The sequence below is a fragment of the Habropoda laboriosa genome, unplaced genomic scaffold (genome assembly GCF_001263275.1).
Source record: "Habropoda laboriosa isolate 0110345459 unplaced genomic scaffold, ASM126327v1 scaffold197, whole genome shotgun sequence".
Classification (NCBI taxonomy): Eukaryota; Metazoa; Arthropoda; class Insecta; order Hymenoptera; family Apidae; genus Habropoda; species Habropoda laboriosa.
Genome location: NW_017100305.1, coordinates 248227 through 272547, shown reverse-complemented (window position 1 = coordinate 272547; position 24321 = coordinate 248227). Strand labels below are relative to the sequence as shown.

At 48.1% G+C, this 24321-nt stretch overlaps 1 protein-coding gene across 1 annotated transcript in view; it reads left to right on the top strand.

Moving 5' to 3' along the window:
* Positions 1-24321, top strand: part of LOC108573987 (dachshund homolog 2) — a 177281-nt gene that overhangs the window by 94467 nt on the left and 58493 nt on the right. The window contains exons 5-7 of the mRNA XM_017936483.1: positions 15039-15115; positions 18171-18341; positions 21574-21798. Of these exons, the coding sequence (XP_017791972.1) occupies positions 15039-15115; positions 18171-18341; positions 21574-21798 (473 nt within the window). The remainder of the gene's footprint in view (positions 1-15038; positions 15116-18170; positions 18342-21573; positions 21799-24321) is intronic.

Genomic DNA, 24321 nt, shown 5'->3' with positions numbered 1-24321 from the left:
ATTTCGTATCCCTCGAAACGTTTAATCTCGGCTCAGGTGCGCGCGCGCGGTGCTCGCGATCGCGTTGCACGCGCGTTTGTGCCCACGAGTCGATGATGGCAACTATCCAGAGGTCTCTAGATCTGCCTCCCTTCCCTCTCTCTCACCTCGTCGGAGATGCGTTTGATCTCTCGATTTTTGTGTCTGTGTTTTTTTCGTTTTTCGTCCTTTTTCGTCGGAAGGTTCGCGATACGGAAGGAGGCGAGCGGACAAAATCGCGCGCGTTTATATATCTAGCAAACGAACCCCCATAGGAGGATCTGGAAGTTTCATTATCGGACGGTGCGCGAGCTTTTCGCCCTCCCTCGTTGCCATCTTCGTTTACATTTATGATTTAATATGATCGTCCATTGTTGCGTCCCCTTTGATTCCGTCCCGCCTCTCTCTTTCGCCCCGCGCCCTCTCGACAAATATCTCTTTCTCTCGGTTCCCGTTACGTGTGTAATTCGAACACTGCTGCACCCCTTTTCCCTTTGTCGTTTCCTTCTCCACGCGGGATTCTCCTTCGATCGTAGCGATCTCTTCCAAGAACGTAAGACACGTAGGAAAGAACGTCCCCGAGAAATCTCGACGATACAACTGGGTTACGTCGTTGGGCGATGGAGAAGAAAGTTCGTCGAGAATGTCAGCGACACGGAGAAGTAAATACCAGGCGTGCGCGGAATATTAAATTCGCGCAGAATTCGAGGAACTTTTCAACGAGAGGCATTATGGCCGAGCTATCTGGATGATGTAGCACCGAACTTGGGAAGAACCTCGAACAACGAGTGAAACCACCCCCCTGCGTGTGCCCGTTTTCGTCGTTTCTCCGCGTCTTTCCTCCCCTTGTCTTTCTTCCTTCACTACCTTCCCTAACTCTCTCTCTCTCTCGCTCCCTCTTACTGCTAGGCATAGCTTCCAGGGTAGCAATCTTTTATTATTAGCGCAGGCTTTACCAGACAATGAAACGAAAGGAACGGAATATGATATTGTAGTACAGAGGCTCGGCGGAAAGGGAAGCTATTGTCGGTCTCTTTGAATTTTAAAGTCAACGATCGATACGGCTCGGGGGATGCGCCTTTAGCCATATAAACCGCTCCGCTCGCCCCCTCAACCCTAGCCCAGCCCTCTTTTCTCCGCCATTCGCTTCTCGCGACTCTACCTCCTCCCGCTGGCCGCCTGTATTCACCGTTTATTTCGGATCTCGGTCGAAATCGAGTACACACAGAGCGGCAGAGAGTGTCGCGACGATTTCTCGGTTGGATTCTAACGGGCGAACATCGCCAGGCCTGGAGCAGAATCGGAATCGAAAGTCCCGTCAGCGAGATTGTCGAGCGAGGAAAATGATAAATTGCGCCTGTGGCCCCCACACGAGCGAGACAGCCCGTGCCTGCCTCGCTGGCTGCGTGCGGGGAATCAAATTGCAATTTGTTATTTGTAATTCCGAGTGTCGCTTAATATACTCTCTGCCGCGTTCCTGCTTCTCTCACACCCTCGTGCCTCGGAACAGGGTACCACGCCGCACGGAAAGGGGTTAGAAATTAAGCGGGGCTTGATGAGAAAGCGCGAAGGTGAACGCGCTCCGCCACGTCTCCTCCCGCGTAATTAAGCGCGCGAGCACCCTTTATTTTTCCGACACTGCGTAATTGTTTTCTGCGGTGCTTGAAGAACGGAAGGTAACGCTCTCTCTCTCAATTTCTCTACGGTGAGAGCGACGGAGTGGAGGTTTGTTGCGAGTCGTCACGGTTCGGAATGACAGGTGGTTTGATACAGCGGCAATTTGTGTCGTCTAGTTCTTTCTCGGTCAGTTAGACAAGTTGTACAGGGATTTCAGTTTATCGAATTCGACGAAGGTTCTCTTACTTAAGATCGTTGATTAATATTTCTGAGGGAGTTGGAATCGTTCTTTGTACAAGCTGCACTGTTAAACATCGTAATTCAAATTCTGATCGAAGATATCTGATAAGAGAAGCTGATCTGATCGATAAGTCTAAGATTGTTGGGAGAGTCTAAAAAAATTGGTAAAGGATTTCAACCCTTTCTAAGCTTCAAATTGAACCACCGAAGCTTGGAAACCAACTGAACAAAATTTATCCGTTAGTCTGCTAAAAAGGACAATAATACCGAACAACGGTAACTAGATAAACTACGAAAGGAGCCCTTCTCACGGGAAAATTCTGGGAAGAGCCGACAGCGACGAAGAAACGCCGAGAGATACGGCGGCCGAGCAGGCAAATATTCGATTTTGTCTATTCAATTTTCCAGAAAAATAGTGCGTCGTCTCTTATGCGTGCGTTTGTTCCCCGCCCTTCCAGGAGTGTTATCGACGAGGTCGCGCGAGAAGGAGAGACGGCTGGTGGCGGAACGATGGAAAAGAATAAGTTCGATCAGTCAGAGGGTGGCAGTTACCGTTTCGGTTATGGCTTTCGGAAGCGTCGTCGAATCCTATTCTTGCGCAAACCCGATAAGCGGCCTTTTACGCGTGTATTTTCGCACACGCGTCGCGCCACCCGTTCCCAATAGAGGGTTGTGCGCGCGGGCGTTCTCCGCTCTATCGCGGACAAGCAGATTTCCACGCGACAGATATCGGTCTCTTTCTCTCGATAAACGATCGTCCCTCGCGTGCCCTGTATTCTCCGTCCTTTTTCGCCCACTTTTCGTATACATCACCGCGTTCTTTCGCGAGGACGTCGCCGGAATATCGAACCTCTTCAGGCTTCGATAGCCGAGAGAAGAAGGTTAGAACGCGTGCAACGGGTTCGTTCTTTATTTTTCTCGTTGGGCATATTTTTCTTCGATCTACTCCCGAGGCTGGCTCAGCGCGGCCAAGGGGACGATGGGTCGAGGGTGTACCAATAGGGGATTCGCCGGTTTATTTGCGTATTGCCTGCCGGCTGAGCATCGAGCCGTTCACAGAGCCAGCACGGTGGACTTATCGCTGAACCTTGCGCCAAATCTCTGGTTAACGACTTCTCTCGATTCTCGAAAATCAGAGCGAAGATACGTAGAGATGCTAACCGATACAAAAATCGACCATTCTGAGACAAACATTTGCGGGAGATGGTCTAACGTGATTAATTTTACTCAGGATGCTACTAGGCGGTTTATTCCCAAACTATTTTACATCTAGGTTAACCCTACTGCGTTCTTCGTTTCGACTGTACACTTAACACTTTTGGGCCAAGACCATAAACGTTTAAAATAATGGTAAGGAGCAGCAAAAATGACTAAAAGTATAAAAAGGCGGTGGGTCAGAAAAGACCCGAAGACCGCTCTAGGGTTAACGAACTACGCTCAAGACAAAAGGGAAACGTCTCTCAAGTGCCATAATGCGAACATGGAGAAACAGCAAAGTGAATTAACAGAAATCAGCCGGAAAAGTCCAATCTCGCGCGTATTACCATTCACATCGATCGCGTGAAAAACTGTAACAGAGAAGGGAATCTGGGTAGAAACAGGCAGGCAATTCTGTATCACGACCCCAGTAGAAATCGGTCCATTCGAAACCGCGATAAGCCTCGTCGTCCTGCTCTCTTTTTTCCTCTCTTTCAGTCTCTCCGTCGAGTAACAGGGGTGGATATCCCGTGAGCCAGGCTCCCCGAGCGGCCATCGATGGCCCTTAATCGACCGATCCGCCGCGCAAAGTGATTTTTATTTTCCACGAATCTTGATTTACACTCGAAGGCTTTTCACGTCGCCTCGTCGCGCGGTCATGGCACCAGCGCAGGATCGACGCGAAAAACGAAACGCACGCGTACAGAGGAGAGACAGAGGCGAAACGTGCGAGAGAGGGAGAGAGGAGGCTCAAGACTGCAGTTTGACGCGCATACGCAGCCGTGCGGCTGCGGTTGCCTTCACGAGGGGGTTACCCTACGCGTTATCTCTCCGTTACGCGTTGGCAGGCATATGGCCAGGCTGCGAGAGGGGGTCGAAGGGGCGGCGAACGGCCTGGGGACCGGCTCATAATTTTCAGATTTATGTACAAATGTTTCTGGCGAAGCAGCCGACCGCTCTCCACTCTCTCTCTCTCTCTCTCTTATATTTTCTGCTGTGGGGAAGATATCTATCGTAAAGTTTCGCGGAATTGAAAAATGCTTTCGAGGCTTTCTCGCCCCGAGCACGAAGCGAGGCGCTAGAAACGAGGGGGCGAACGTCAGCCGACGACGGGGATGACGTATCGTCCACGAAACGCGATCCACCGAAACCGACTATCTCTTTTACCCCGGATAAATGATTCTAGCCGACGCGTGCGTGCTTCTGCCTCGGTTTTTCCGAGAGGGTTGTTGGGATTACGTGACATTGACCTGGTTTGCTTTAATTCGATTAGAGATATTTTGTAACGTGCGGCTGGATTAGTTACTGTCGCACAAGTGGTGGGTTTAAGTGGTTGCTAAGATGATGGACACTGCTGGGTGAGAGGTGTGTAAGAAAAGAATCACAAATTTCTAAGCGGTAATCGGGCTCCTGCTGCTAATGGCGACCTGGCGAAACAACGATAGCTGTAACGGCCTGCAATATCAACCGGTCGAGGTTTATGCAAACGGTGATGACTGTGCGTTGATCCTCAACGGGCTTGGAAGGACCAGCGTCTTCGATTACACGTACAATTTGCTACGTGGCTCCTTGTAAGTAATCATAATAACAGCGTGTATTCTTTGTCTTCGTTCCAACGTTAAAGAGTGTCGAGGGGTTATATTAAATAAATAACTCGTGTGGAGTAAGGTAAATAATTATATTTTAGAAGATGTTCAGACAAGACGGGTGCACAATTGCTTACGGAGCGTGGTGTGCACTTTTATACCTGGGGTGTTCGCAGGCATCCCCAAACCGTATTTATCGGACGTGTCATAAACCTACCAATATTCTAGGATGTCGATTTTTCGTGCAGTACTCATAAACCATTTTGCTTGAACAATAGCGATCTGAAATTTTTGGACCACGGTGTATGCAAGATTTGATACTAGATTCTGAGGGTGAGTTCTAATTTTCTCTTAGACTTCTCTTAGAATCTTTCACAGACAAAGAAGTTTGCATTCACCGTACGAAAATTGTAAATAATCAGCGAATTCCGAAAGGAAGATTAGCAAGGACGAAAAAGAAGAGCGAAAGAACCACGTTGTACCAGAATACACAACCGTGTAATACAAATGACTACATCGCCAGAAACACCGTTCAGAGCCACTTCCCACTATTTTTACCCATTCCCCAAAACCACGTCCACATGTTACACCACGTTCTACGCACCAGCGTTGGCCTAACGAGCCACGCGAGGAGCCGCCGCCGAAAAAAACGAGTCACAAGAAGGAGAGATCATTCCCATTTCTACTCAGCCAATTCAGCCGTCTCGCCTTCGAGCAGGCGTATAAAAACCTCTTAGAGCCATCTAAACAAACAATTATTCGTCACAGTCGCTCGTTTGCACCTCGTTCACCAACACTCTCAGCCGGCGATCTAACTTCTCCCGTGGAAGTTCTCGGTCTTTAGTATCACGAATTCCTCGAGCTTTCCCTTTCTACAACGACCCGACACACCACGTGGTTCCTTCTCGCGAGAAACTGATGGTCGTTCGTCAAGCTCGCGGCTCGCAGACCGATCGAGGGCAAGAAGAAGAAGAGAGCAGCGGTCTCGTCTAAACGGTCGGTTTTATCTGTCTGCTCGATCGGCATTGTCTTCCCTCGGCAGTCCCGGAAGCTATTCGGAAGCGAACTGAACGAGGATAGGTATAGGAGAAATGCCCCGACAAGGTTCGAAGGAGAAGCTGAGAAAACAATTTAGCCTCGATCAACGTTTCTCTAGCTAGAGGGATTCTCCAGGCGTCGTCCTCCGCCTCCTCCTCGTCGTCTAATTAAACCGCTGTCCTGCGCGGATATAAAGTCGAAGGTTATCACCGGCTCGTATCTGATCCCTGAATTCTCTCTCTCTCTCCCTTAATTCGACTGTATTTCGAGGCCTGAGAACGGTTTCGAGCGATGGAAGACACACGCGAGGCCAGCTACACCCCGTGTATACGTATTTACTCGTCCCGCGAGTATATGGAGAACGAATGGAAACTCGGGTAGTCTCATTTCCTGTCTGCGGGGGTCCCGCAGGGGATACATAATTAGCTGGCTACGTAGACGAGAGGGGGAACCTAAGGAGAGAGCTTTCGTCGAGCGTTCGCCTTTTCCTTCCTCCACCTTGCCCATTTATCGATTCCTCGTGGAAATTATCGTGGAGACGAAAGGGAACTGCGTGGGAGAATGTCTGCTGAATTTTTCTTAAAATTGTGATTGCTTCGTGAGGTGTGCGGGGGTAAATTAAAACTGCGGTGAAATAGAGAGAGAGTTAAGTGGGAAAGCTGGGTTAGCTACCCTTATGGCCCTTTAAATTAGAATTCATTTTGCTCGCGAAAATTATCTTGGAAAGGAAAGTGAACGTAGAGAAAAAATTTGCGTAGAATTTGAAACTGACGTAAGAGAAAAGTGATTAGGCACCCCCTAAATTACGATGATTTTTCAAGACACAGAACACGCGTGAATTCCAGGGGTAAAAACGTGGTTCGTTACATTTCCCTTTAATTCCCTCTCTCGCGTACTTTCTAAACGAATAGTAGCTTTCTTTCTCTGTCAGTTCTCCGGCGTGTAGGCGATGGTTCAGCCAGGGATGAACTCGACCACGGAGCGTATTAAATCCCGCTGCAAGACGTACAACGAGAAATTAATCTCAATCGTCGCCGGGTTCCGAGGGCCCCGTCATTTATCACGACTCGTTACCGGGGACGAGGCGGTGGAATCCACGGATTGATATGAAGTTAGCAACGGTAGTCTGCGCCCGATTGTGTCGTGACTGCCGCTCCGATCTATTAGTCAAGCGGGGCCGAGTGGCGAAACGGAAAATGGTAGAAGAGACCTGCTTGCTCTGCTGTTAGCCAGCTAGCAAGCAAGCGCCCTTCTCAGCATCTAAACGAGACAGAGAAAGAGGGTGAACGGGGTCCATCGAGGAGAGAGAACGGAGAGGGAGAAGTCGAAACGGAGATAAAAGGGGCTGCGGAGAGGAAGGTTGATTCAACGACGAGCGCCCTGGGTGGGCTTTGTCGCGGCGAGGATTCGCGTACGGTGTCGTTGTCGCAAGTAGCCGGAAAGATCCTCCCCCGGTGACAATGAGCTCGCATAAACGTCACAATTAACGTGGCAGAGGTCGAACCGGGGAGGAAGTTCCCTTTTCTCTGGCGCTACGCGGCGCTAAGACTATCTTACCTTCGAATGTGCAGATCAAATCTGCATAAGTATGGGAGCTGGCCTTTAACGAGTTCCCGTGAACCGGAGGTTGGATGGAAATTTAATCGTGCTAGCTTTTTCAACGCGTTAATTCCTTTGACTTTAACAAGACGGGCAAATGGGTATTCTATGGAGTTGTTCGCTGGTGTCTAGTCAATGGTTACACTCGTGTCGCATAAATAAATAAGTAATACGCTGTTTCTTTTTTTCATACTTGTTCAAACTATTTTTTGGTTAGCTTGAAATTGTCATTTTTTTGGGAATCATCTTTGTTAACCCTTTGACCAATATTGGGAATTTTTGGGAAGTGGTAATGGACCACTGAATGTTACGCGAGCCTTGAGACACTCGAGTAATTTTTATTTATTATTTGAAAAATGTAAAATACGAAATATTGGGGAAAAAAGTGATTTGGCAAACTTGCCTCGTGAAAGTATTTCCCGCACGGTGAATATTAATGCCGCAACTCAGGCGCACACCGAACCCTTAACTTTCAAGTATCCACTAGTCAAAGGGTTAATTTACTCCACCGAAGTCTACCGAAAAATTGAAAATTTCGTAGAAATTCTGATCAACAAAAGTTAAGAAACGGTAATGAACGTAAAGGGGGCGCGAGCCAGACGTCGAAAGAGGGGAATTAATGCCGCGAGCCGGACGTCTTATTCGTCGACGTCGATTTGATCGACGAGCAGTTTGGTGGAGAGAGAGAAGTTGGAATGCCAGGCATCCGCTGATTGAATCGGACCAGCGGAGAAAGAGAGCGATCTCCCTTCGAACCGGAGTTGGTCGCGCACCGTTTGATAAATGCTGTCCGTCTGGCGATACGTCGGATAATATTTGCGAGCAGATCCGGTAGAAATGGAAAGGCAGGGGCGACGGGATCGAGTGTAATTCGATTCCTTCCCTGGACCTTTATTCCGCTCGTCCGGAGGAGCAGCGCGTTCTGACACTCGTCCTGGCTTCACCGGTGCCTCCTTCTTCTTCTTCTCCTCCTCGGCCAATTTCTGCCTTCTCCTCCCTGTCTCCATCGCCGACCTCTATCTTGAATTATGTTTCTCATATTTTTCTATCTCTCTGGTTGATGTCGGTCTCGTTTGTCTGAATCGTTGCAACCCACGAACGAATTATGAATACACCACTGGTGAAAGTTTCTCGACCACCGTATATAGTATATATCGTAGAATGTAAAAGAACCCAGACGTAGGAAATTTTGGGACCACCGTGTATATAGTGTAAAGTACCGAAGAATGTATGCATAGCAAATTTTGGGACCTCTGTATGTACGTATATCGTAGAATACGAAGAAACGTAGGCATAGCAAATTTTGGGACCTCTGCATGTACGTATATCGTAGAATACGAAGAAACGTAGACATAGCAAATTTTGGGACCACTGGATACATATCGCAGAATACGAAGAAACGTAGGCATAGCAAATTTTGAGACCACTGAATACATATCGCAGAATACGAAGAAACGTAGGCACAGAAAATTTTGGGACCACCGTACATATATCGCAGAATACGAAGAAACGTAGGCACAGAAAATTTTGGGACCACCGTACATATATCGTAAAATACCAAAGAATGTAGACACAGAAAATTTTGGGACCTCTGTATGTACGTATGTCGTAGAATACGAAGAAACGTAGGCATAGCAAATTTTGGGACCTCTGTATGTACGTATGTCGTAGAATACGAAGAAACGTAGGCATAGCAAATTTTGGGACCTCTGTATGTACGTATGTCGTAGAATACGAAGAAACGTAGGCATAGCAAATTTTGGGACCTCTGTATGTACGTATGTCGTAGAATACGAAGAAACGTAGGCACAGAAAATTTTGGGACCACCGTACATATATCGTAAAATACCAAAGAATGTAGACACAGAAAATTTTGGGACCACTGCATACATATCATAGAATACGAAGAAACGTAGACATAGCAAATTTTGGGGCCACCGTATACATATCGTAGAATAGAAAGAAACGTAGACATAGGAAATAAGTAATACGAACTGACTCTGAATCAAGATCAGAAGGAACTCTGTCATCTCCCTTTTCCCTGGAAATCGAAGAGAAGCGTTCTCCAGACATCTTCGTTCGTCCTAGCGTGACAAAGAACTAACGATTCCAAGCCCACAGCTTCTTCTTCCATCTTTTCGGTAACACGATCGTCCAGCAGGCTATTCCGGTCGTAATTATCCGGGTAACGGGAAGGAATGGCAGAGAAATAAGGAATATATCGTAGCAGTCCCGGAGACTCGTTACGCCGAGGAACCCCTTTCGCCTCGAATGTCACAGCGTCGAGAGGGGTGGCGTTTCCCAGGATCGCGCACTTTGGATCTCGTTACCACCACCCCCTACCCTATCACCGCGTGCTACCTCGTTTATTATTTCGACTCGTTGGAAATTTGGACGGTGCGCGGGGGTTAGCTGCTGGCAAGAGTCTCGCGACAGTATATACGTGTCGTTTGTCCCCCTTTTTCGGCTGTAACACAATCGCTCCTCGGATTCCAGGGACGTAATTAAAATTACGACGGCGTACGCTCTACGGTCAATCGTCGCGCGATTCGACTGGCGAACGAAGGCAAAAGTTTGGTGTGAGAGAGAGAGAGAGAGAGAGGGGGGGTTGGAATATCGGCGTTCCCGACCGTGCCGCGCATCGTTTATCGAAAAAGCTGGCAGGCGGCATACTTTCGCCAATTTAACCAGCCCTCTCTTTGTCCCCTTGAAATTACCACTGTTGTGTATACCGTCATTATCGGAACGCGCGTCACGCTTTTGATTTTTTCCCGAAAACCAGCGCAAAACTCTCATCCCCGTTTCCTCTTGTCACCGGGGTTCGACGATTTCTGCCAGAGCAGCTCGGTAGAGACCGGCGTTGATTAAAAAACCACGCTGGAACGCGTGCAAACGGTTCAATTTCCTACTGTGTTTTTTTTTTTCAAACGGCCGAGGAAGAAGTTTTGGTCGGAGTCGCGAACACGGTCGTGTGTTTCCTTTGCTTAGGCCCGGTGAATTCGCAGGTCGCTTTCTTCGCGTTCGAAATACGGCTCTTAATGAACTCCCGCTGGGCGGCTCGCTCGTTCCTGAGCATTGGGGAGGGAATCCCCGTGGAGTTCGTCATTACCAAATCAAAATTAAAGGCAAAGATCCGGAGAGAGAAGGGCACGACGTTCGTTCGGCTTATTAGTCGCGTACAGTACTGTATCCGAGCTAATGGATACGACGGGGATTGATACGGTTCAATCATCGGCCGAGGATACGAATTGCGTCTGAAACGGGCTGCTTCTGAGAGCTTTTGTATCAGTCCTTCTGTGTTGCAGGATCAAAGGCTTCTCCTCGATTTGCTACTTTACAATTTTTCCTTTCTGCAACGCTCTTTCGTCGTTCGGTTAACCCTTTGAGCGCGGTAGCTTTGGCGGTTAACGTGTAATAATTATTAATCAAATTAGCTGCATTACAAGTTCCATAGAATTTTCTCCTGCTTTAAAAAATTTTTCTAAGCTTCTTTCTATCCATACCACTTATGTCCCAATTTTCTCCTATTTCCAGAATTTCGTCCCACTTTAAAAAATGTTTTTCTTCAGTTTCCTAGGCTAAATTTTATCCGTACCTACTGATGTCCCGATTATTCTCAAATTGAGCAACTTTTAGAGTAAAAAAGTGGGGCGAAAGGAGGTATTGGTGTCTCGACACTTATAAAAGACGGTGTTGGTATATTTCACTACGAAACTGTACACCTAAAATTTCCGCGACGTACGAGTTAACAAAACGCAGCGTTACCATCCCGTTCGCCGGGGCTTAAGGGCTGAGGCTGTTCTCTGTTGGCAAGGGGATGTAGCGTTCGCTAATTATTCGCGACTAGGAAGCGCGGCCGTGGTGGAAAGCCGTAGGCACGCGTAATGAAATCCATGATGTATTAACGCGCGGTGTAAAGGCTCTGTGCACGCGTCTAGGTGTCTACTCACGCGAGGCCAGGTAAACGCGTGGCTAAACGCACGCGGGCGCGCGTAAACGCGCCACGCAAACGCTCCGTGGCTGAAACGTCGAAGATGGCGAGGCGCGCGCAACGCGCCGCGACGCCCGTAATATTCGGCTAATTGCAAATTTAATAACCCCCGGCTGGTTGTTGCCGGTTACGACGACGTCTAAGCGAATGGGCCACACCTTTCCACCCCCCCTACTAATTTCCACGGTTCCTTCTTCCTCGCAGTCGCTTCCTTCCACCCGGCAACCTTCTTTTTCTGCCCGTGAAAATGGTGGATTTTGACGAATGGCGATGCAAAGTCGAGGTGTGAAACGAAGAGCGATTCGTTTAGGGATTTTCGTATCGATTGTAACGTACAACGGAAACCTTCTTTTTCTGCCCGTGAAAATGGTGGATTTTGACGAATGGCGATGCAAAGTCGAGATGTGAAACGAAGAGCGATTCGTTTAGGGATTTTCGTATCGATTGTAACGTACATTCGTGGTAGTCCATATTAATGCGTAGAAAATGGTTTATTATCGTATCTCGAGTCTGACATGGGATCGCAAAGGGTCAAGACACTTGCTGAATGCGAAACAAACCTAAAGTGTTATTATCGAGTCCTTATCTTGCGATTTTTCAATTATTACGTACGTTAGCTTCGACTATTCACTGTTTCGATACGGTGTTAAATAAAACAGAAGCTGAAACGTTACGTAGAATTTTTATCAGTCAAATTGAAGCTAAATTTCACAATTCTGTTTTTCTCACATCTTCACAAAGCAAAGGATTATTCAGTCTACACACGATACCAGGCTTGGCAAAGAAACGTAATTAAACTCGTACGACACTTTTACTATCATCCGTCTTATTCATTGCACTCGTGAACCAAGGGATAAACGATGGAAATAAATTCCCGCGCAGTAACGTTTCACATCCGACGATTTCTGTCGATCCCCCCGTGCAATTCCTTTTTCACAAAGGTACCACGAACACGTCCTCGTACGACAGTGCATTCTTACATGCTTATTCACGTCTGAATCCAGTCCGTCGAGGAAAGGGGGGCAAGCACGGAACGGAGGCGGACCGACAGATACCCATCGACCGTCTTAATCGGCTCGTATTACCAATTAAAATTTAATTATCCTGGAAATTAAGTCGTTACGATATCGAAGACTCGCGCTTCAGCTGGATACGCGTCTATTATTCGAATACTGTTGGTCTGCGATCGTGGCCAGCGGGTGCAGGCAGGCAAGGCAATTCTCGCGTCCTTCGTACCTCGTATCTCTCCGTTGAATCGGCTTCTCCGTAAAATTTCGAAGCCTCGTAAAATTGGTCGCCGGACGAGCCATACCTAGAGAGGAGATACCGCGGCGCGTATTTCGTAGTGGGTCGCATCCAGAGGAAGAAGAGCCTTCTTCTCTCGCACCGTTCACCTCTCCGTGGAAAGGGAAACGACTCGTCGACATATAGAATAGTATATAAGCGTAAGCGAGACAAGGGACGGAGACAGAGAAAAGGAGAAGAAGAAGAAGAAGAAGAAGAAGAGAGGAAGGAGAGAGAGATCGGTGTTCTCCTCCATTCCGCTTAACGCGGCCGTAACTTATCGCTCGTAGACGCACGGTATTTCTCTCCGGCTCTTTGAAAGCATTTTCTCATTAAAAAATTAAGGTTCGAGGGGTCGAGAAGCGAGGAACGTTGGCTGGAGAGGCGGGGGTGGCCTCGAGGTCTCGCGGGTTCGCGGCTGTTGCAAGAGGAGTGGGGCGATTTGCGGCGGGGGTGGTCGGGAGGGTCGGTAAGTGCTCTGCGGCTCCCAGATGCGCCCAATATTATGTTTAATGATATTAACTTCTTACTTAATGGTCCGCGGTTCGATTCGAGGTGCGAAGAGAGGGCGAGCCGGGCCGGGCCCCCTCTCTCCTTCCGTCCACGAGGCCCGCCGACGACCTGAAACAAGTAGACGAAGAGAAAAAAGGAAACTATACCCGGGAGGATAATTTGCGGGACGAGGAGAAGAAACGTCGAGTACTCTTGAAGGAAAATTTTCCGTAGGCGACCTAGGGGAGGGTATAATCGTCCGGGAAACACCCATTTCCCGCCTGCCTTCTGGTCTTGCCGAGGAATAAATTCGTAAATATGCCCGGTCACCGCTTGTCTCGCGGTAAAAACTCTCTCTACGACTCTTGGACCGTTTTCTCGGTCATTTTTGCGAGGGACGATAGTGAACTTATCCCATTTTTAGATACCTACTTACACTACCGGCCGAAAGTTTCGAATCACTGCAGACAAATTTGCAGAAAAGAGTCAGCGACTTTGAGAACCTTTCATCGTTCGAATCAATTGATATGAGATAAATCGATGAAAGCAGAATTCAGATAACCTTCAAATCTATGAAAAATTAGCAGCAGATTTAATACTGATGACAAGTGGGTGGTGAATCCAAACTTTTGGCCGTATGTACAAAGGTATCGTCTTGGAGAATTCTCGACTGTTTCGCGTTTAACTTGAGATTTTTAATCTTGCAACTCGTACGATGTTACAATTGTCACACCGTTTACGAAAGACACCAAACAGGTATCTCCTTTCCAAGCTCCTTGGTCCCGCGAGTTTCTCGTGTTACGTCGCCGATTCGAAAGCGACTCCTTACTCTCGCGAGAGACTCTCGGTCGCCACCTCTCCGTGTTTTCGTTCTTTTATTTTTCCTCTCCCCTCCTGCCTTTCTTCGTTTCCTCGAATGTTCGGCTTTACGAGGGCCGGGCTCGTTAAGCTACACCAGCCCAGCCTTTATGCCCCAACACCGCGAAACTTTTAATCTTGCCCCTGCTGCTATATTGTTCGTGGCGCGGTAGCTGCCCATGAATCGTTAACATTCGCTCACGTTCTCCGAACCTTGTCGCCTTAACCCTTTCAGTTACGTTTCATCGTGGATCGATCTCGAGCTCGAGAGCTGGAGGAACGTTTCGTTGGTTTTTTTGGGAATGAAACGGTCGTAGATAGTCGTAAGTCGATTTAAGTGCATTAACTGAAATGCTTTCACGCACGACAGGATCGTGCCTATTATTTAACCAGCATATTTCTGCACAATTTCAACCCTTTGCACTCGGAGATCTTTTTGCTGCCGGAAAGACTGCAAATCGTGTTTGAAAGTTTTTCAAATTAACGTAGAATTAACAAATTTACCCTCTGTTTCGATGAGTTATTTAACGTCGCTACTCAGTCGCCGCTCGATTGCAAAGGGTCAATCCTACGTAATTACCGTGAGCGCATAAAACGCATCTCTAGCAACGGCCTTCAAGTAAACACAACGAAGTTAATCATACTCGCCGCAACTTCTACGTAAAACGAAGTCACACCTAATTTCCCTCCTCGTCGTTTGAACAGAAATTTCAACATCCTGCCATTCCACGCGTAAAATAAAGAAAAAAAAAAAACGGCAAAATCGGGGAGCAGTTAAACTCGACAGAAGAGGCGATTCCCCGGTGAAGACGATGCGCGCGACAAGTTCTCCAGCAGGGTGGAAAAAAAAGGAGCGAATCGATTAACGACGATAATCGGATGGAACGTGCGGCGTAAAGAGAGACCGGCACTTATCTTCCTACGCGGTCGGTTCGCTCGACGACTAGAATAATTATTTAATTAATGCCCAAGCTCGAGTCTCGAGTCCACCTCCGCTTGGGCGAAACGATTCCCATCCACTCTTCCTCCTCCTCCCACCCCCACTGTGTGTTCCCCACACACCCCCTTGTGTTCGAATCGATACTAAAGCTTTTCCCCGTCTGGTTTGCTGGTTGCAGGCTCCGCGAGGAGAGAGGAGACGCCGAGAGGGTACTCGCGTTGGACCAAAAACCCAGGGATCTGAGCTCGCACAATGGTAAGATAAATACGCGTACGCTCGTTTACCGTAATTACAGTAATCGGTCGATAATACGGCGAATAACGCCGTAGTCGTATTATGGGCCCGAGTACTATTACGCGCCAGACCGGACGGTGCATCCTTCTTTCCCCTTAGATCGTTCTCTCGTGATCCGAGGCCGTCGCGAATCGATGCAAGTGTATAATACGTACGCTATCTCTCTCTCTCTCTCTCTCTCTCTCTCTCTCTCTCTCTCTTTCTCTAGGCTGTGCCCTCGCTGTTAGAGAAGAATGCATCGTGTGTATGGGTACACTTTCTTTCGATAGACGGCTGAGAGGAAGGATGACCTCTCTAGCTGCTAGGATATTTTCGTGAATTCGCAATTGCATTGGATTTTTCATGTTTTACCGTGTGTTTCTCTTCGTGGGTCTGTGGACTTTCTAGTGGAGGTAGAGTGATCTTGGAGACAGGGTTAGAAACGCTGACTGATTGGTAGTTATTAGCAGTGATATGATAAAGTAGGACTGAGTACCGGCCAGAAGTTTGAGATCACTGTGCATTGCAAGTTACGTCAAAATTTCCGGAAAAAAGTTAGCAATTTTAACACATTAAGGACCGCTCACGAGTTTTCTCGTGCTGCGTGCCCCGTCTGTTACGGACGGATCACGAGACAAACCCGTGTTTTCTACACGTTGTCTTTAGATGTCAATTACTTTGATACATTGTATCTACTTTGTCCATTTAAGTGTTTACATCAATAGTCAATGTATTAACCGTTTTCGTCTCATCCACACCGAAGAGATCAATCCCATTGGTGGAAACCGTACAGGTCAAGCTATGAAAGACTGTATAAATGCACGAACCCGAAATAAAAACAGCTTAGTCTCAGAGAAAATTCGACACGTTGCATTGCATTTTGGTGATTCGAATAGTCTTCGTCTTCGAAGCGAATCAAGATATATATGTAAATTTTGTATGGTTCCTCTTCATAGAGAAAAATCTTTCACGCAATATCATACTTTAAAAAAGTACTAGAAACTTTGGTAAAATTGATTTTTAAATAAAATTTTATGATAATTATTAAAAACCAATTTTTTTTAATAATTGCCTAAAATACATCCTATTTTACAATTTCTAAAAATTTCGTAAAAATTTATTTTTTAAGTAAAAAGGTTATGATAATTATTAAAAAACAATTTTTTTTCAATAATACCTAAGATGCATCCTATTTTACAATTTCTGAAAGTTTCGCAAAAATTGCTTCATAAATAAAAAAGTAATGAGGATTTTAGTAACGTGCAAGCTTGCCCAAAAACGTGCGGTCCTAGGCGTATGTCTTATAGATTTCTTAGCGGTCCTTAATGTGTTAAGAACTGTTTAACGAATCTTTTATAATTTCAATTAATCTATCGATATCTACAACATCATATCAAATCTATAAAAAATTGGCAGCAGATTCAATATCGAAGTAAATCGACAAGTGACTCCAAATTTTCGGCAGTGTACATATAGAGACACGCGAGTTGGTAGAAGGAAAATTGTCCTGCCGTTTTAGGGAGTCTTTTGCTAATTGCTATGATTTATATTATACCTCCTCTAGGAATTTTAACTTACAATAGAGTGGAAACAATGATTTGTCGTAGGCACAGCAGCCCTCTAGCATTTGCCGCTGAAGGAATCGATAGGCTAGTCACTCAGCGTCTCTTTTTATCATGTTTCGTATACACCCCGACAATTTCAGATCGATATCGAGAGAACTAACAGAGTCACGATGATTGGAACGGAACAGTGTCGCATAAGATCTCACGAGCTGTCGGTCCCTTGAAAATCAGAAACTTACTTCTCTAGTGGGCGATAGATCAAGATTCGAATTGGTCTACGCGTCCCTCTGTCGCGAGGGTTCGATCTTCGTTCGAAAAATGGAAAGAGAGGCAAGGCTCGAGCGGGCAGGCCACGAAGGAAGACGAGAGTTAACCGAGCGTGGTCTGCTGCTCCGGGGAGACCAGTCCTTTTCTCGATTTCTTTATTTCTCTGGGCCCGAACGGAGCGTTTAGGCTCTGTCGGAGCAGAGATTAAGTCCGATATCGGGTTACGGGGTACGCGCCGCGGCTCCGCCTTTCTTCTCATTCCCCGTAATATTTTAATCCGTTCTATCGAACCTTTTATCCTGCTGGCGAGCAGCCACCTTGCCCCTCTCTCGACTGGCGACAAACTCGACGTTTCGAGTTCGAATCCGATCGTGTTCTTTTGGGCCCCACGGAACCTCTCTTCAGAGTGTGTGTGAGAGAGAGAGAGAGAGAGAGATGGGGGCCAAAAGACGACGTGCTTAATGAAGCGCGGCCTACCGGTGCACCGCGACTTTCGTCGATGCTTGCTCGAGAAGAAGCTTTCGAGCGATGCGTCATTCCACTCGGGAAATTTCCTTCGCCAAACAGTATCTATCCACGTCAGGATTAAAATGCTAGGATATCAAATACGGAGGGGCCGACCGCTCCTTTTAGTCTAAACAGAAACACGCGAGGGCAAATAAGATCCATCAATTATTATCGATCACGAAGGGTGTACTCGATCTGTTTAATCGTAATCCTTCGTTCGATCTTAAGGTACTGCCAAAGACTTCGCCAAAGATTGATTTAAAACGGAGAATTTCATGTGTACTTCTAGGCAGACGAGGATGGTCGTTCTTAACAGTCGGATGATGAGAGGATTTTTGACCAACAAATTTCTTTACCTTGTTGGCCTTCAAATTTTCTTTAGTGACATTTGCTAAATTATCGCGAATTCGCGAAGTATCGCTTTCAGTGACATTTCTTTTCGGGTTACTTTTGACCCACGAATGTCCTTACCACCTTGGCCTTTAAATTTTCTTTAGTGACATTCGCTAAATAAATCGTGATACATACTTACAATATAGCCTAACATAATTCTTTATGATTTTCTCGGGTTTCTCTTGGTCCAAAGAAGCTGGGTCAATTTTGACCCACCTTGGTCGTCCGACTGTTAAGAAACATTCCGAAGATCCTCGATTGTAAATTACGCTGGTAAACTTGGACATTGAACAACGTGTTGGCAGGTTCCTCGAACGGCCACAGTCCCGTGCTGAACCTGTCGAAGACGGCGGGGAGCGGAAGCGTGGGCGAGCACTCCGGAAGCGAGGCAGAAGTGTCCCACCGTTCGCAGGACGACGACGAGGAGGACGACAATCTGTCCGAGGACCTGGACGACGACAACGAGAAGGACGAAGGTGAGAATGGTGTATCGGTGGTGAAAAAGAGCAAAAGGAAGTGCACGGGGGAAAAACGAGCGATCCTAGGGCGTCGATCGATACGTCCACCGTACACGATACGTCGATCAATTACAGGCAGGTAGAGCGTGACGGTGGATTTGACGTGTGCCGAAAGTTGAAACGATGTTGCCCGTTCCGCGGCCACGCATACGTAAAATAATTATATCGAATCGAGCGGACAGACCGCGTTTAAAGATGAGTTCCCCGGGACGACTGGTAGGTCAGACCTTCTCATCGATCATCTCGGCTCGCCGCGGAACGACGTTCTCTGGGATTCGTCTTCCATACGCTGGTGCCGAACGACCTCTCTCTCTCTCTCTCTCCTTCTCTCTCGGCTCTTCTTCTCCTCAGCGGTTGTCAAAACTTGTCAAGCCGCTGCACGCTGAAATTTTCACCGGCAGGCGTCCGTGATTTCGCCTTATACGCGCGCGTTCAACCCCTTCATCTCTCCATTCCACTTCTTTTCTTTCCATCCTCCTTTTCGAGTAGACACACCGGCGACGTTCAACGATGCAGCAGTTTTTCGAAAATTTTTGAGAATTTGTCGAATAACAGATAGTGTGACATTTTCGCGGTGTTTTGTAATTTTCGAGGCATAATTGTTTGGGAATTATTCTTGTTTTTTGTTTACGCAAAGGTCGAGCGGATCGATTTGTTCGTAATTGAGATCGTTCTAAAGAGATTCGCGAGGAGAGAAGCACCACTGGCGGCGAGGCCCGTTGGTCGTTAGACTCACATCTTCGGTATTTAGTTTCATTTTAATAATGAAAGATGGGTTCAGATAAAAATCTCGGCCCGTGCTCCGTGCTGCTATCTCCCGGCTGTCCCGCCGCTTCGATGCACCGAAGCGTCATAATCGCGGTGATTTCTAATCGATTCGCCGATTGTCCGCGCGCCACGCGTTAATTGGATATTCCAATTAGAGCTGGCGACTCCTCGCCTCGGATGGCGAGAACAGAAAAGGACGTCTGTCTCCTCGTACCAACCTCCTCCTTCCTTCCGACCACGAGCAGAAACTGGCGGAAAAAATTTCTCACCTCGTAGAGTTTCAAGTTCCAGCTCTCGAGAAACATGACTGGAACCAATTAGATCGAAATCGTGTTCTTCGAGAACACCAGTTGGAAAGTAGTTTCAACCTGAAAATTGAATAAAATTAACACAGTAACGTCTAACTTGTCTCTTTGAACGGTACATTTGAAAGAAAATTTGACGGTTGCTTTTATTTGAATAAAAATAGTGACTCTGTCGCAAGGAGACGTATAAGAAGTGACCGGCAGCGAAAGAATCGAGGGTTTCTCACCTCCGGCGGACTTGAGAATTCCAAGGCTCGTAAAACACGAGTGCAAGTAAGAGATAAGTCAAAGACCGCAGGCTGGGAAGGACGAAGATTAGAGGTCATCGTTGGTACAGTATCGAATTAGTGGGCCCCTAAATTTCGGGAAAGACACGAGTTAGACGTATAAATTGTGGTGGTCGTGTAGCATAGGGAGGTCGAAATCCGTGTCTCGCAGCGTGTCGTACGGATCGGCTACATCCTACCTACGGTGCTCGCGGGTGATCGAAGTAGAACCCCATCGAACGCCCGTGGGAGTGTACACGCCCGTGGAATGCAGTTCTGATTTAACGAGACGCGCCGCTATCTCGCTCTGGTTCCCGGAATCCGATCTACCCGCGATCCTCTTATTCCTTTGAATCTCCACTTCCTGGAGATTTCGTACCTACCCCCTCTGTCATTCGACCGTGTTACACCGACCTCTGTACGGAGTTGGCCCTTGGCCTGCGACGCTGATAATTGTAATGGGTTTCGACGAAGGACACACCGGGCGGCAGAGGAGAAATCGAGAGGAATAAGGTGGAAAAAAGGAGAGAGAGTGTCCGCTATCAAAAGGTGCCGGCGGATCGAGGAGAGGCGCGCGAGCATTAAATCGGCCAATGGCAATAAGTAACCCGAATGCCGTGGCGTTGTAGGTGCGCGCTGATAATTAAAAGACGATACAATAAAGCACGTATCATTGGCCATAAAGCAGCCGCGCCGGCTAAAGCCCACGGTGTGGGCCGTAGCAGCGCGGACTGGTCACTTAAGCCCCGTAGAACCCACGCAGACGTCTTGTCTCGCCACTCTTGGCCAACCTCTTCGGCAATAACCATAAGGCATCCTTTATTCCGGCGATCCTTTGGTACCTTCGATGTTTCAGGACCTTCTTCCTTCCAACTGACCGCTACGACCACGAAAACCATGCTTCCAGGCTAATCGTCGATAGAGAGAGAATGAACGAGGCTACTCCTGCCTTTTTTCCCCTCTTTCGACAGATCACTGTTTGTCGCACGACCTCCACAAAGAGAGAGAGAGAGAGAGGGGGGGACGTATTATAGATAATGTGGTTCGTGGAATCTCGAGGGTTTTCCCTGTAAAAATTTCAGCATGGTGGCAGGGGATAAATCGCACGGCTGGAAACGGACGACAATTCGGTGTTCAACCGGGGTGGTACAAGACGGCCTGGGCTAATCGGAGAGTGGCCGTTTAATTCGCGAATTTAATTCGTCTGTAGTGACGTTAAATCAGAGACGTGGCGAAGGGTAACAAGTAGTCGTCGCGGGATTACGACTCTGGAACACGCACGCGTTGTAAGTCGCATGGAAAAGAGAGAGAGGTCAGACCTCCCTCGAACGTTGTTCCACACGATCCTTCCGCCAAATTTATCGCCGACGCGTCTCCTCCTCGGCCTCGTATGTATACCTTGCCGGACAAAAAATCCCGGGGAGCCGTGCGCTAATAGGCGAGCAGCTCTCGTTGCTCGCCAAGGATGTGCTCGCGTGTCCGATTATTATAAGCACCGATGGTCCTGCGATTCCTCGCGGACAACCGTTTTAAACGGTTCCCAATAGCCACCGAATAGTAGGATAATCACCGCTTTCAATTAATCGCCAAGTTATTCCGAAGCGCGTTTCATATGGAACACCCTGTACTTATGTAAAAGTTCGAGGACCGCAAGTTACTTGTCTAAAATATGAACGAGTCGTAAGATCGATCTGGCTTGAAAATTGCTCCAAAGAAATGTGAGAAAGTAAGGACTCGAAACTTCACTCGCAGACTGTACCAATCTGAAGCACTTCTTCGAAGCAGTACGACGAAAGAGAGAAACCTAAGGACATCGTCCAACTACATGCCGCGTGTGTCTGTTTGTTTCAGATCTGTCGGACGTGCCGGAGAACCTGCCGATGCCCGCACCGGGCTCGGAGAGTCCCCAGGCCCTCAACTACTCGCAGATCGCGTCCGCGGCGGTGGCCGTTTCACAGGGGGGCCAGGATCCCTCGGTCTCGAGTACGGAGACCCTGCTCAGGAATATCCAGGGCCTGCTGAAGGTCGCGGCCGACAACGCGAGGCAGCAGGAGAGGCAAATCAACTACGAGAAAGGTCAGTGGCGCGGACGGTTTCTTAAGACACACCATCGCTCGAGGCCGCGCTCTCCACAATTTCATTATCTACCTTGGCTCTTTCTCGTCGGGGCACATTAACAGGCATTAGTCCGTTTCCATTCTTTTCTCTCTTTCTCTCTAACAATAACAAGGACTGTCACAGGTCGCTTTCTGCGTCTCTCAGGTAGAACTGAACAGCGTTTTAGGATCCGCGGTAAAGAGTAGCAACTTAGGCGGTGTCCGACCGCTGTAATTTCGCCACGAACTAGCTTCAACGTGTTGTTACTCTTTCGTTCCTAGCCTGTTCACCGGTGAAACGTGTTATTTCGATGGAATTTCATATTTGAAATTAGCGCAACAGTTGCGAGTTGGAAACGAGAGAACGAGATTAAGGGATGACTAAGGTTGGCTTCTTAGACGCGTTCGTTCTCATTAAGCAGGTGATAGATCGGCGCGAGCGTTATTATTAAACGCGTCCGGCGCAGAGCGTTTGAAGAAACGGGAAACGGCCCGGCCGGGGGAAAAAGCGAGGAGAGATTAAGCGGCGTTTAAGTCGCGTTTCGATGGAAATCGTCCGGTCGTTTATTCCAGATCGATCGGCCGGATCTTCCTCTCTAGGCGGCGTAATTGCTCACCTAAGAGGATTCGTTTCGACGTTCCTACATCATTGCTCGCGGTCGGCTAATTACAATTAACGAAGTGTTATAATATACGAACGTATATTATGTAGAACTGGTTTAATCTTAAAGTGTGCTGCATCAAGAATTGCACTTGACGTGGCGTTCAAGTGATATAGGGACCGACAAAAACTTTGGGACCATTGATTTTGCGATTCGTGAAAGAAGAGGTTCGATTTACGAGCAGGTTTAATATTGACATAATTATAGACGAATGGTCCCAGTTTTTTACCGACAGTGCAAAATTTCAATATAGCTGTTTCTCCTTTCCTCTGAAACGTTCCAATAGAAGTTTCACTGACTTTTGCAAGGCGTATGTGTTCTTCTGTGGATGCAGAATTTAGTAACGGTGTGACCCACCGGTGGGTCATCGAAAGATGCTCCTGTTTGCCGACACGGTGGGTCACACAAACACGTACATTTAACGAATGAAAAGATTGAACGATAATAAACACTCGGGTGTTAATCCATCCTGGCCCCACATTTCGAGGACCAGGCGAATTCACGCTGTCGCGTAGAAGGCCACGCGACGCGTAATATATTCCATCCGAAACGTACAGTCCGGCCTTTAATTGCCCATTAACCACGGTACAAAGTGTCGTTTCCACGGTCGTCAGCTAACGCGCGCGTTCACGGCGCTTAACGACGCTCCTGCTGCAGCCGGAGCACAACGTATGCCTGCACCACCACCGCCGGATCCGGCGTTTTTCCACAGTGGCGAAGGAGAAAACCGGCATTCTTCCGTTAGTATCTCTGGGCGGCGATCGGCTCGCGAGTAGGAGGAGGGAGGAGGCCGTCCTTTGTTCCGCGTATACTCGACGACCGGCCGATTAAGCCGGGACTTTAACGCGAGAGGACGTTTCGCGTCCCCCGGAGCCTCGGCGTCCACGGCGACGAGTTCATCTGCGGCACGTCGCGACGTCGAAGCCGGCTTAACGTGGATTCCTCATGTCCACCGGCGTACAGAGTATAAAGCTTTCCTCCTTCACGAGCGTCGACCGAGAGAGAGAAAAGGAGGAGATAAAGCAGAGCGGAGTCGGATAAAGGGGCCGATTCGAAGCGAGGATGCGCTCCGGAATGATCGAACGAGAAGAAAAGAGGAAGAGAAAAAGAGGGCGGCGATCGACGAGAGGATCGACGAAAAGAGAGTAGACGAGGGTGGGCAGGGAGGCACGGGGGTGAGAGAGGGCCGATTTAATACTCGAACGAGCCAGCAGCTCGTTTTACACCAGATGGTTTTACATACGGCCGCTATCGTGTTACCGAGCTCCTCCGTATGGCTGCGTGGTCCGCGCGGCCTAATACGCGCGGACGCGCGAACACGAGCGAGGCCCACAGTGCCGCCGTCGCCGTCGCGGCGACCGTTGCTCTCTAACCCTGTGGAGAGCCGGACTTCTCTACTCCCCAACGGAGAACGTTCTTAGCGAAATTGATAGAAAAGCCGACGTTACAACATTCTTCACCGTTTTACCCTTCGATTCAATCCTCCGTTGCTACCCGTTGAAAGCCTCCTTCTTGAACCAGGCGAACCCTAAATACACCGAGGAGACCGAGGAGAAACATGGAAAGAAATCGTCTTCGTTAAGTCCCCCGCGAACGCACGATTAATCAGACAAAGAGAGAAAAAGAAGAAAGGAAGAAGAGGATACTCCGTCTCGTTCGCTCGGTAAGTTACACGCCGCGCGGAGGAGAACAATATGAGCTCGCCGGATGCTGGCGAGCAGCTCGCTATCTTCGATGCTCGCCGAGATAAGGGACGAAGGGGAAGCCACGGCGGGAGCGCAAAGATTCTGCTCGCCTCTTCCTTCGTGTCCACTGCACGATCCTCTCTACCACCGCCACGC